At 38.8% G+C, this 13,503-nt stretch overlaps 1 protein-coding gene across 1 annotated transcript; it reads right to left on the reverse strand.

Annotated features, from left to right (window-relative positions):
• Positions 1-1,928: 1,928 nt before the first annotated feature.
• Positions 1,929-3,018, reverse strand: LOC108889502 (rhodopsin). The gene has a single exon (XM_018685990.2). The coding sequence runs from the start codon at positions 3,016-3,018 to the stop codon at positions 1,957-1,959; it is 1,062 nt and encodes a 353-aa protein (XP_018541506.1). The 3' UTR covers positions 1,929-1,956.
• Positions 3,019-13,503: the final 10,485 nt, after the last annotated feature.

The raw sequence follows: 13,503 nt of genomic DNA on the forward strand, positions 1-13,503 counted from the left end.
GGATTTCATATTTCTGCACGGCTGTTTTTCAGTTACGTCTCAGGAGATGCTTTTGAGTTTGTTCCACTCTTTCTGATCAAATCGCTCTGGTGTGTCAGTCGTGGTCAGGCTATGTTTTAATATGCAGATTTAGAGACTTTTAAAACTACATATAAAAGTAACATGGGAAGTCAGTGGTATGCGCTGTCAGCTGGAGCTATCTTCTTTGTCTCTACTTTGAAAAGGTATTTCATCTTATTTATACAACACATAATGGTGAGGTATAGTAGTACCAGCACTACTGCCTCCCTCCATTAGCACCCTCAGTGAAGCAACAAGTGCACAATTCATGTTTAGAAAGGTACGTAAGTGCTGAAATAACACAAATAATACCACTGATGTTCTCACTCACCTGAAGTGGAACAATATAATAATTCTATGGTAAAAATTGACAATGAATGCTGTATAGAACTGAGCTTATTTTTTATCTATTGGACACTTCTAAACTTCTTATCACTGGTGTTTTTTTGCAAAAAGCTAAATTATATATTGTCAGACAAAAAACTAAAATTCTTATTCAAGTTAGTTCATTACATTTTTTAGTACATGACTGTACAAGAGAAGAGAAAGCTTTTCTTTTTAGTGCTAAATTAAAGCAGTGAGAGAAATTTTTTTTCTTCTCTCACTTAAGCTCTCAGCTGAAACTTGACTTCAGACTGCTCAGCGAGCGTATCTATATTCCACAAAAGATCCATGAGTATGATGGTTGCTATAGCTACGCATGAAGGTCATTATGAGAAAGATCTTGAGGTATTTGTTTTTTTTTCTCCAGTCTGGCACACTGCACAACTAAGAACTGAGGAGGAGGGTAACGTCATCGCGTTCTGTTGCCTATCATACCGGAACAACTCCAGCCTTTAATAAGCTTAGCATTTTAGTAAAACAATAATGCTATAAACCTGAAAAGACCTCAAATGGGTACATACTCAACTACCCCATCATTATCTGCAGTGTCTTTCCTCTGTTGGTGTTGCAGTAGGCACTATAGATTGACACTATAGATTGAATAGACATAGACTAAATTGGTGCATTATAAAAGAGAATATCTCACCTAAATCTGATATGAAGGAAGTAACACAGGTGACAACTAATTGTTTCCATTCCATAACCTTTGCATCAAGGTGTCTCTTTGTAATACAGATTTGGGTTATCCAATAAGTCTGTCTTAACCTTTAATTAATGCGATTAATATTCGTCATGAGGTAAAATTGGGTGTCGAGTCATGTGTATATTCATCCCTGATTAATAATGTCATAATCTCATTGCTAGGCCAAGCTCTAAATCCAAGGTGACCTGTGATTGAAATGAGATTACAATAGCAATGCAGAAACCACTACCAAAGAACCTCTAACACTGTTAAATATTACGTTTTTTGTAACATTCTATGTGCCTGCACCATCAACTTCTGCAGCAGAAGAGCAGTAGTCACTACAATAATATCTCAAAAGTAGAAACTGACTCAAGACATAAATGCATTCTGAATAGGTCATTCACATTTATTCATTTGATTAAATAAACTACAGTCATATGAACTTTGCCACCCAAATTGTAAGTAAAACATAAACAGTATGAGTCATTTGCAAAGTGCGATTTATTTTACGTTGCCTTGATTACATGCCTCTACATTCAAAAATAAGCCAATATCATATAGGATCCAACTGTAAAAGATAACATTTTTCCCCTTTCCTCTCAGGAAAAAAATCTCATAGACTGTTAAGTTGGATATTCTGTACATACAGGAACAACTCTGTAATGGGCTGACCTTTCCTGCAACTGTCCTTAGGTAAGGAACCAACTCGTTTGCAAAAATACAAAAAGGAAGTTAATTCTGTAGACATTAGCCTTCAGTCGTTTCCCGGGGGGAGCAGAAGTCTTCTTCTTGGATAGTGGATCATGGAGCCTTTGTTGGTGGCCCTTTTACGCAGGAGACACAGAGCTGGAGGCAGAGGAGGCCTCGGTCTTGGAGGCAGAAGTGGACGCTCCCTCCTCCTCCTCGAAGGGATTCTTCCCGCAGCACAAGGTGGTGATCATGCAGTGGCGGAACTGCTTGTTCATGACGATGTAGATCATGGGGTTGTAGATGGAGGCGCTCTTGGCAAAGAAGGCGGGGATGGTCATGAAGAGGGGTCCGAATTCAGAGCCCTGATGTGTAAAGATGTACCAGGCCACACTTGCATAGGGCAACCAGCATATCAGGAAGCCGATGACCATGATTACGACCATGCGGGTGACTTCCCTCTCAGCCCTCTGGGTGGTTTCAGACTCCTGCTGGGCAGCAGCAGCCTCCTTGACAGCGCAGAGCAGACGGCCATAGCAGAAGAACACAATAAACAGTGGAATGCAGAAGTGGCAAATGAACATGTAGATAACAAAGGATTCATTGTTGAAACCCTCTGCACGTGTGTAGTAGTCGACTCCGCATGAGCATTGCATGCCCTCAGGAATATAACGGGACCAGCCAACAAGAGGGGGTACGGCGCAAGCACAGGCTCCAAACCAGGTGAAGGCCAAACCCATGATAGCGTGATTCTCTCCAAAGCGGAAGTTGCTGATGGGCTTGCAGACAACCACCCACCTTTCAATAGCCAGAACAACCAGTGACCAGAGGCCAATCTCACCGCCGAGGGTAGCAAAGAATCCTTCCAGATTGCAGCCAAGACGACCTAGAACGAAGTAGCCATGCATAGAGGTGTACATCGTTGTGGTGAATCCTCCAAACACCATGAAGAGGTCAGCCACTGCAAGGTTGAGCAGGATGTAGTTTAGAGGGGTCCGCAGCTTCTTGTGTTCGATGGTAACATAGAGAGTAAGGAAGTTGATGGGGAAGCCAAGAAGGATGAGCAGGAACATGTAGAGTCCCAGAGCAGCATAAGCTGCTGGGCTAACAAGGTAGTACTGAGGATATTCATATGGACTCCGGACAATGCCAGTGGTATTAACCATAGGGACGTAGAAATATGGTCCCTCTGTGCCGTTCATGGTTGCGGCTTGCGGTTGCGATCAGCCCTTTGGTGGTGTTTCTTCTGGCTGTTCAGGAGAGTGATGGAACGGGACCTTGCTACAAATGGACCCACACTAGTCTGGCTTTTAAAGGCACACCTTGGATTATCGCTTTCCAAATCCGTCAGCACAAAGTGATTTAGGCCACAGTTAATATCTAATCCAGCCACCTATGCAAACATAACTGACCACTCATCAAGATATTAAGGTTACACCTGCTCACCTGAAGCTATCCAATGACTCCTTATTTCAAAACATAATAACATGGTACAGTGTAAAATAAATAAACAAAAAAACACAAACAAATGAACAAAGAAAAAAAAAGATCATGCACATTGAATTTGAAATTTAACATCAACAGCAACTGTTACTGTGCATTGTTAAGATGTCTCCTGATGTTTGTGCAAATGTCCTCCAGATGCTCCCAACTTCTTAGGCTAAAACATGCAAGTTTGAAAGGGTTATCACTGCTAATTTGTTCATATATAAATGTAAATTTTAGTGCCAGTGTGTTTTAGCTGTGTGACAGACTGATCCCCTGTTTACTGTGTCTCTTTCTACTGTAGGGAGACCCTCCAAAACTCCTGACCCTGAATAGAGCCAAGCAGGCAAGGGGTTGAATAAATATTAATTCATTTCACAGTAACCCCGCACTCTTTAACACTGAGTATCTTAACGATAATACGAATAGTAACTTTTATTTTAAAAATGAATTAATGAAAAACCATGTGGTTTCAGTCTAATTCTGAAAACATTTTGTAAAATATCTACAAAGAAGTGGGCCTTTTATATACACCACTTTAGCAAGTATAGTCCCAGGTACATTAGTAAAGCCTGGACAGGAGTGTCCTGTCCAAAATAGCAGCAGAAGATAACAGGCTTTGAAAATTTCTCAAAATATATCCTTGGCACATATAGTGATGTGTGCTTAGTGGTCGATTTTCTGTACTATATTGAATGTAGAGTAGAGGCAGTGGTGGTGCTGAGTGGTGGACCATCTTAGCTGTTGGTAAAGAGCTCAGCACTTTCCTAATGGGTGTTGTATTAAAGAGATTTGAGGCTTATGGACATGTTACTCTCACAGGCCTGTAATGGATTTAATGTCGAAGAGGGTCACTCTCACTCGGAAGATGTTGTTGTCCTCAGATGTGTGGTTCTTCCCTGTTCTTTATTTTTAGCTCAAATTTCACTTAATGAGTGGGTTAGAATAGTGAAACTTTCTGAAGTTTTACAAAATGTGAATGAATTATTGTATTTCTATGGGCCTCTTTGAGAGCCCATTATGATGTCAGTAGTTGCTGATTAACAAGTATGCTTAAAGCTGCTCTTATCAATATTTTTATGATAATAACGGATCAAATCACAAATCTGCAGATCCCCTCAACTCCCCTCAAACTAGCAAGTCTGAGCTTGTTTAATTGTCTGACCTGCAACTTTATATTGTTTTGGTTCACAGTCACTGTTCTCATAGAGTCATTTTCAACTACAGCTTTCAACTAAAAAGTTCTTGTAGCCCACTGCACACTGCCTGCTCAATAACAAGCAACTGTTTGCTAACTAGTTTGTTATATCAATTTAAAAAGTTGATAATATGTCAATGCTCTCAACTTGTTTTTGCTACCAATTAAGTTGTTTTTACTTGTATCTGTTTATTTGTCTATTTACCAGCAACACAAAATGTACTGAACTGGTTTGCACCAGACTTGGTGCGCAGCAGTATGTCAGGAGTAGAAGCGAGATAAAGGAGAAAATGACGAAATGAAAACTTGAGCGACAGTGTAACCAAAGAAGACACCCCAATGGACACAGCCCCAAATAACAGAGGACTGACAGGTACAGAGAGCTGGTAGAGACAGACACAGCTGATAAAAACTCTGTTGGATTTGTCCCAGTAGAAAATACTAAATATAAATACAAATCTGACTTAACGTTAGCTAATATTTGCTATCTTTGTTTCATCTTTCTCACTCTCCCTCTCAGCCCAACCAGGTATTTTGCAAATTTATAATTGGCTATTACAGCAGAAGCAATAATTTTTCCATTTTGGGTCGTCACTATAAAACATATATTGTGGAGACACTGCAGACATAAAGTTGGCATCTTGGTCATAGCTCAGTTCTCTCTCTGACACCATGAGCCAGTTTTAACTCGTCATATCACAGGTAGTTTCTGCTTTAGTGGTGTCTGTTCTTGCAACTAGCATACAGCTCTCACCTGACACCAGGGCAGAGAGAATCAGAGCATGTCACACTGCCTGCATCGCACTGTCACACTGTCCTTCATTTTCATCAAGTATTTAACTTTACAGTTAGTTTAGTGGTTTGGTCATTTTAAGATGAGATGTGGTTGTAAAGTTTACAGCCTGTCTGCCTCTGTTGCTCCTGCAGTGCTGTGTGTGTGAACTGTGAGGCAGCTTTTCGTAACAATTCATCTGATGACATTCTGTGAGTTGAATCAGTGTCTTCCCAACTGATGCATCAAATAGTAGACATTTAGGGGGCAGCCCTAAAATTGACCTTATGGTATCTTCATATCTCACTCAGGCGTAAAGAGGAAACTTTGACGGAAATAGTGATTGCTATGTGCTTGGTGTTTTATTGCAATTAGTTACTCCTATAATTTCGTAGAGCCTAAAATCACATCTTCAAATGTTTTTTCATTCAACCAACACTCCAAAACTCAGAGACTCAGTTTACTGTAATTTAAGAAGGAAAAGCACCAAATCATCACATCTGAGAAGCTGGAACCACAAAATGTTCAGCACTTTGCTTGAAAAATTAACTTGATTGAATTATCAAAATTATTATACCTTATTATAATTGCTCAAGGTTGCAGGGTTCTGGATCCTCGTTGCGGGGTTATCATTTTTCTCTTTCAATAATATAACTGCACAAAAGAAAAAAGCTCTTGTTATCAAGGACACCATTTGACATTAAAGAACAATCTGGTATTTCTAGTTTGGTGTGGGATGAGGTAAGATAGGTAACATTAGAAAGTAAAGGGATTTTTTTTTTCTTTCTGAGTAAACTAAAGTAAACTAAGCTCTCTTGTGGAGAGTAAATTACATTGACTATGTGACTGGGCCAGTATAAGAATTTACAGAAGCAGAAGACCAAGCATGTTATCAAATCTTATAATTATACATTTATTTATCAGTGATCCCATTATTTACAAAAATACTGCTAATTAGTGCACTTACATATATTTAAAAATTAACTCACCACAGCAAAAAGATTTTTTTATTTTCAAATCACAGGTGGCCACTAGAATACAAGGAAAATATCAAATATTGTTTCTGAAGTCATTAGTGACAGCTTTAGGGGGTTTAACGTGGGAAAAAAATTGAAAATGTTCTTGGAGAAGTGCATCTAAAGCAACTTCAGTCAATGGCTGATATTCTCTCTACTGAGATTCTTAGATTTCTAGAGTCAGACTGAATTAGCCCCCTTCACTTTTTTCACATTTTCCAGAAATGTGGCCTGGAACTCAGATTTTATCAACCACACAAAGTCCCCCATAATGACAAAAATACATAATGAAAACTCTTCAATCTAATAACTCAAATCTAAAGTCTTCGTCTAAAATAGAGCTTCAAAGATTAGTCAATTAAGCGATCAGTTAGTTAGGGGAAAAAACAGCAATTTTGCTGATTTATTTTACATTTCAGTCATTTTACAGCAAAGTACTTTTGCTGGTTTCAGCTTTGCAAATGTAAGGATTTGCTGCTTTTCTCTGTGATGCATGACAATAAATTAAATGTCTCTGTGTTTTGGACTGCTGGTTAGACAAAACAAACAATTTGAATACCCTACTTTGGGCTTTCCAGTGCTGTGATTGGTTTTGTGATTTGGTTTTTCACTACTGTTTAATATTTCATTGACCAATCAATTGATTGATTAATTGGGGAAAAAACTGGCAGAATAATTGTAAGCCTAGTCTAATAACACTTGCGTAAAAGCCTTAAATAGTCTTAATAAATAAGACTAAATAAATAAAATAAAAGGCTACCATTGGACCATAGAGGTTTATGATGACAAACTAAGAAGACTTATATTGTTTGTTAATTTGTCTTGAATAAACAACCTAATTTGATTAGTATATACATAAATACTGTGCACAGAAATAACTAGTGTTACACTAAGGTACCTTAGTATGGTACGATGTAAAACTTAAGTTAAACTGAAACTGATATCAAACTGCAAAAAATTACTTAAAGATAAAACAGACTAGAGCCAGCAGGAGAGTCATGAGAACTACAGTGTTCACCTGTTATTAATCCTCATGTTGTAAAGGATTTACAGATCCTGGAGGAGATCAGGGAAGACCTGTTGCCTAACAGCAAAGCTTCTGCACTGGCAGATCTGTAGGTGTTTTGCTGCCCTCCTCAGGAAGCAAGAGGAAGTGCACTTTTGCATAAATCCGTAGTTTAGGATCCATAGACTCATTGTATCTTTTACCATGTTTTCAAAGAACAATCTGAAACACCCAAATTATATCAGCTTCCTCTTCAACATCATCTGTTTTTCACACTGTGACCAACCTTCCAACTAAAATAATTTTGTGACAACTGTTCCTCATTGAACATGGCAGGTCCCAGTCTAAATCTTGATTGAATTCTGAAGAATACCTTTACTTCTTTTGTCAATACAGAAATAAACAGTGATGGAAAGTAACACTTACTCAAATACTCTTAAGTACAATTTTGAACTTTACATAACTAAGGTTATGTAGTTTTACCTGAATCTCCTGTTACATTGCAAAATTGTGTACAAACAGTGAGTACTGGCTGTGGTTTTGGTTTTATTGTCCCACTGAACTCCCTTTATAAGATGCTAAACTAAAAATGGTTAGTATTGTGGTGTCTAAAAAGCATCCGCCTTGAGTTTATAGATGCCTCGGACAAGGACCTCTCTAATGAATAATACACCAAGATTCCACCTTATTCTTATAAATAATTTATGACTTTCAATAGAAAGGCGTAGAAGCACCGGAGATGTACTGTTACTGCCTTGAGGTGGACATGGTCAAGAGGAAGCACTGATCTAAATTTTATCAACAGCACATGAGAATAGTCCTAACACAGCAAACAAGTACTGAATTGTTACCATTAGTTAAAACTCTGTGTCAGTAGAACAAGGAAGTGTTAGAGTGTTTCCACTGTCAGATCTGTGGTTTTCAATCCTGGATACATTTAAACACTAATGAGTCTCACTTGTTATATTACATGTGATTTACAAATATAACTATGTCCAAACAGCCACAGCCTCTTTTTTTTTTTTTTTTTTTTTTTTTTTTGCATATGAAGATGACTGTGGTTTTTAGAGGACAAATGTGTGGGCAGAGTGTGATGCTCTCTCACTCTGCCCACAGGAACTCTCTTGCTGAGTGACCGGTAGAGAGGAGGGAACACTGTGACCAGGACATGGCACATTCCACACCTCCAGCTCCCACATACATTTCACACTGAGGGTTATACATCATCAGGCCCGTAAGAGCAAAAATAACATCAGCTGGTGTCGAGGATGTCAAGATTAATTTTGAGTTTCACTGTCCAAATAACAAAAACTATGTCACATGCTACAAAAAGACTAAAACACTTATTCAATTGTCAAAATAGTGGTTTTGATATACAAATGATCATTTTAGTAATCAAAAAATGGCAAGCATTCTCTTGTTCCAGCTTCTCAACTGTGGGAACCAGAAGCTTTTAATTGTCATAAATTATAATAAACTGAATATGCTCAGAAAATGAAAGGTTCCCTTTGGAGTTTGAGACCTGTAGTAGTGCTATGTGCTATATTTCTATGAGTGGGTCCCCATTTAGCTTATCTCATGCATGCGCAAAGATGCACAACCACACACAATGAGTGAGGTAAATACATAGTTTTACCAATGGTGTTACACTATTCCACTGATCAACAGGTGATGGTAAAAATATTTCTTTGCAAATGTTTTATGAGGAGGTGCACTTGTCTTTGTTAAACCTACATTTTGGTGAGTAACCCTAAATGTAAAAAGAACTTTTGTTTGCTTACAAGAAAACTCCACTTTGAAAGTAATTGTTAGTTATAGTCCTAATCTGTTGGTTGTTTTGATTAATAAATGGCTGAATCTACAAAACATTAGAAAACGGAAAAAAAGTGTTAAATTTACAACATAAAAAAATGAAAATTCTCACATTTGAGAAGCTGCAATCAGCAAACTCTTACTGATGAATAAGTTTTTTGTTTTGCAGTTTTACAGGTGTAGGTGTGTAACGTGTATGCAGCAGTTTCCCTTGTGTCTAGTGTAGAGCTGCAACTAACAATTGTTTTCATGATAAATTCATTTGCAGATAAGTTTTTTTTTTTTTCAATAAATTGTTGAGTCCATGAAACATCAAAACAGCTGTCAAAAATACCAATCACAACTTCACAGAGCCAACTCTTCCCAAATATTTAGTTCATAATGATCTATGTCAAAGAAAAGCAGGAAATCATTTCATTTAAGAAGCTGGTATCAGAGAATATTTGGTCTTGCTTTTCTGTTCAATTACTAGTCTAATGAATGACTACAATATATGCAAGGGCATGAGTAGGTGGACTCCATGTGATTGGTAAAAGTGAGAAGACATCCCAAGAACAGAACACATACAGAGGAGACTAGATAAGTGGCTACAATGTGAAATAATTTATCCAAATTACCTTTAATTACATTTTTGATGATAATTATTTCAGCATCAATTTGCTTTTCAGAAATTAACCGGCACTTCAGTGATGACATCATGGGCTAGGTTAGGTACATAAAGAATACATAAATACATGATGCAGATAGTTATAAATATTTTTCCACCCCACTAGAAACCAGACTCTCTTTTGCCTGCACTTCAAGGCAGAAAACATGACTTTAAATCAATCAAAGTTTCATATAAAAAGCAACTGAATAGAAATCTCTGGTGCTGCACATGCTCTCAGCATGTCTGCCAGCAGTGGGAGCTGTTAACCTGCAGTGTGACATAAAATCGTTCACATTCTGCACTGTTACTGGCTCTACAGCAACAGACTGAAGCAATGTTTGCATCTTGTTGCAGAATTAACACTACCATTTCTTTTATTAATTAAGGAATATACAGTGGTGTCCAAAAGACTAAGACCTCTTTCCCATTTAAGCAGTCTCAGACTTTTGGATCCCACTGTATGTCAGATGGACCCCTCAGGCTCTCTCCCTCGTGGCAACAAAGACTGTTATTTGTCAGAAATAGCATTCGAGGCCCACTCAGTCTCCTTAAAGTGTAGAGAAGATGAGGTCAGAGATGTTGTCACAGCTTCATTCGCTGGAGCCCTGCAGGAAATCAGATCACACTGCGTAGACACCAACATCCACTCTCACCTGAAATTATCAGGTGTCTGAGTACTTGTCAGACTGTGATTTGTCAGCCTCTGAAATGGATTTCCGCTCGGACCTATTGTATACGCACATCTGTGTACAGCTGGTGATCCCTGGTGTGCAATCAAATGTACAGTAGCTGAAATCTGCAGGTAACAGACCTCTTCACAGAAAATACATTGCTACCTTGTATCTTTTAAAGAAAAATCCTTTTTGTATTGTGAGAAATGAAAAGAAAGCCTCCCAAGCAAGCTAATGCAGAGCTTACACTACTTCCTCCTGGTCACTCAGGAGTATGTAACAGCAAGTGTCTCTTTCCTCTCTATCATTACCCTCTGATTAGCCTTGATTTTTGCCTCTCCTCCTTTCTGTCATTTTATGGTAGTCTTTCAAGTTCACACACACACACACACACACACACACACAAAATATTCTGTCTGTGGTGACGTTTCTGTGACTCCTTCTTATCGCCCATTGTTCATGTTTGACAACTGCAAAGAAATTAGCAGTCTTTGGCATGATTCATCATCTTTCAATCGACTGGTTGCTAAGGTGATGAATCCACGGTGTATGTGCAGAGTGCTGAAATCCTGCGGAGTGTGTGGAGAGTGATGTCCTCAGTTTGACACACACACGCACACACTGACTACGCAGCGGAAGCAGGACTAAACCATCGGGCTGAGCTCGATTCTTACCTCTCCTGGCTCGATGGGGTTTAGAGAAGAGAAGCCCCAGATGCTGGTGGTTAAACCTCTCACTGTGCGCACAAATGTCACCCTCATCAGCAAACACTTCAAGATGCACACACTCACATACACGTACATACACATACGTACACACACACACACACATATACACACAACACCTCCCACGCTCTAATCTGCACATGATCACACAACAACCGCTTCAAAGACACACATTCATCAGCCCTCTCTAAACTCCTTTTATCATATCTCATCATTCATATGCTAAACAGCCACACAGATTTTGGGGTTGTAAACTCGAGCATGGCAGCTAGTAAGGTAAACACCTCGGTGCAGCTTGATCCCAGTGTGTTGGCTTTTGTTGTACTGTTAAAAAGCCACTAAGTCAAATTTCTTCTCGAATTTTTCTAATGTGGTGAGCACATGTAGCCAGATAGCCAAACAGCGACCTAAATCCAGTACCCCCTGATTACAGGACTCATGCCAAACTAGTCGTGAATGATGTGCCAAAATCATCCAAGCTGGGCTAAAACTGGTACAACGCTACTAAATGGACCTGATTCTAACAACATTTCATCCCAATTCCACACCCCCACCAACACCGGAGCCAAACCTGGCATCTAAATATCCAACTGTATATCCAAAATGCAACAGATCCAACTCTCATTTGGTGCTCCACTGGCAAATACAGCTGAATGCATCAATACTCAGACAAGTTGTCCCATCTCAACTGGCAAGTACAGCTCAACTGCTACTGGATTTTTGAGACTGATACCAATATTGAATATAATGTCATAATGATGTATGAGCCAATTGTCATTTTTTTTTAAATCATCAACAGTTTTGATGAGGACCCCTTTAGATCAGAAATGATTAGTTGCTGGATCAACAGAAAATTAACTGGAAAATCAATTTTGACAATTGATTTATTGCTTCAGTGATTCTGTAGCTGCAGCCTCTCCAATGTGAGGATTTGTTGCTATCTTTTTTTTTCATCATTGTAAGATGAATGTCTTCTTGATGGGCATTACTTGACTTTTTTCCATTTCATAAACAAATAGTTAATAGAAATAATCAGCATTTCTACTTACTTTCTATTTACTATGGCATTTCCATACCTCCAATTTCCTGTTACTTGACCATTGACAGATACACCGATATCGATTGGCAATATGCTAATATCAGCCAATATATTGCTCTGCAGACAACCTCAGCTAAAATTTTAAATTAACATTTTTAGTTTGTTCATCTCCCTTTTGTACAGTGCATCCAGCAGACAGCAGCAACCTGACCAGAAACTAAAGCTGCACATTCATCTAAAATGTTGCTTTAGGCAACATTTGAGCCCGACATAACATTTGAAATAATGATGGCAGTACTGCTCTTTAACCAAGTGTCTTCCAAACCATGTCATGTTGTAATTAGGGTCTAATATTACAGCAGATGTATCTACCACTGCCACCAGGCACCGGCAGCTCACTGTTTCACAATACAAAACGCACACAAGCGGTTGGACGTGTTATTATTTAATGCCTTCCCAGTATGAACACTGTTTTTTCTGACACATTGTTCATGTGGGATCAGTGACTTAAGCAAAAGGAAAGTGCTGCATTGCTTGACCCCACAGATGCATCACACTAACAGGTACTTATTACCTATTAGGTGTATTATAGCTATTGGGTCTTGGATAAAGGCGGACCACATAAAGCATGACGCCGTTTTGTGTTTTCATTTGTAGACATCACAGGTCAAAAGAAAGCGAAAGGCATCTAAACTTCGGGACTGCTTGAGGCGAGGCCATGTTAATGTGTGTAGATGAATTAATATGTATTATATGTGAGTGTGTCCTACATGATCGGAGCAGTAATCAATGACACTACTGTACTAGTCGTCTTCAGTTCAAAACAAAATTCTTATTCATGCATGACTGTAAGAGCAGCTTGCCACGACTCATCATAATTGTCTAGCACAGATTAGTTTTGGTGAACTAGCATGCTTATAAGTTTTGAAGGCATTAATCACCAGGCTCATAATGTGGCATGAGTAGCGGAAAGTGGGCGAAGATGAAAACATTTTAACCAGGATATGCATGAGTGGAGCTGCCTCCCCAAATTTGTCAAGTGTGTCGCCAATTTAGAGGAAGAGAAGGGGAGATAGAGTTTCAGACATGTCGGAGAATTAACACAATCTCCAATTAAGGCTTTCATTTCCTTAATGAGAGGGAGGGACTAGTGCAGGCTCAGAGACAGATCAGCAGATGATGGATTGGGCTCCTGAGGGGTGTGACTGGGAATAGACTACAAAGGCTTTGCACCCCATCTGCTTGGTAACCTGATTTGACTCCTTTAGAGAAGACATGCCATTACATTACCTTGATTTATGAATAAAATGTTTT

Source organism: Lates calcarifer, linkage group LG6 (genome assembly GCF_001640805.2).
Source record: "Lates calcarifer isolate ASB-BC8 linkage group LG6, TLL_Latcal_v3, whole genome shotgun sequence".
NCBI lineage: Eukaryota > Metazoa > Chordata > Actinopteri > Centropomidae > Lates > Lates calcarifer.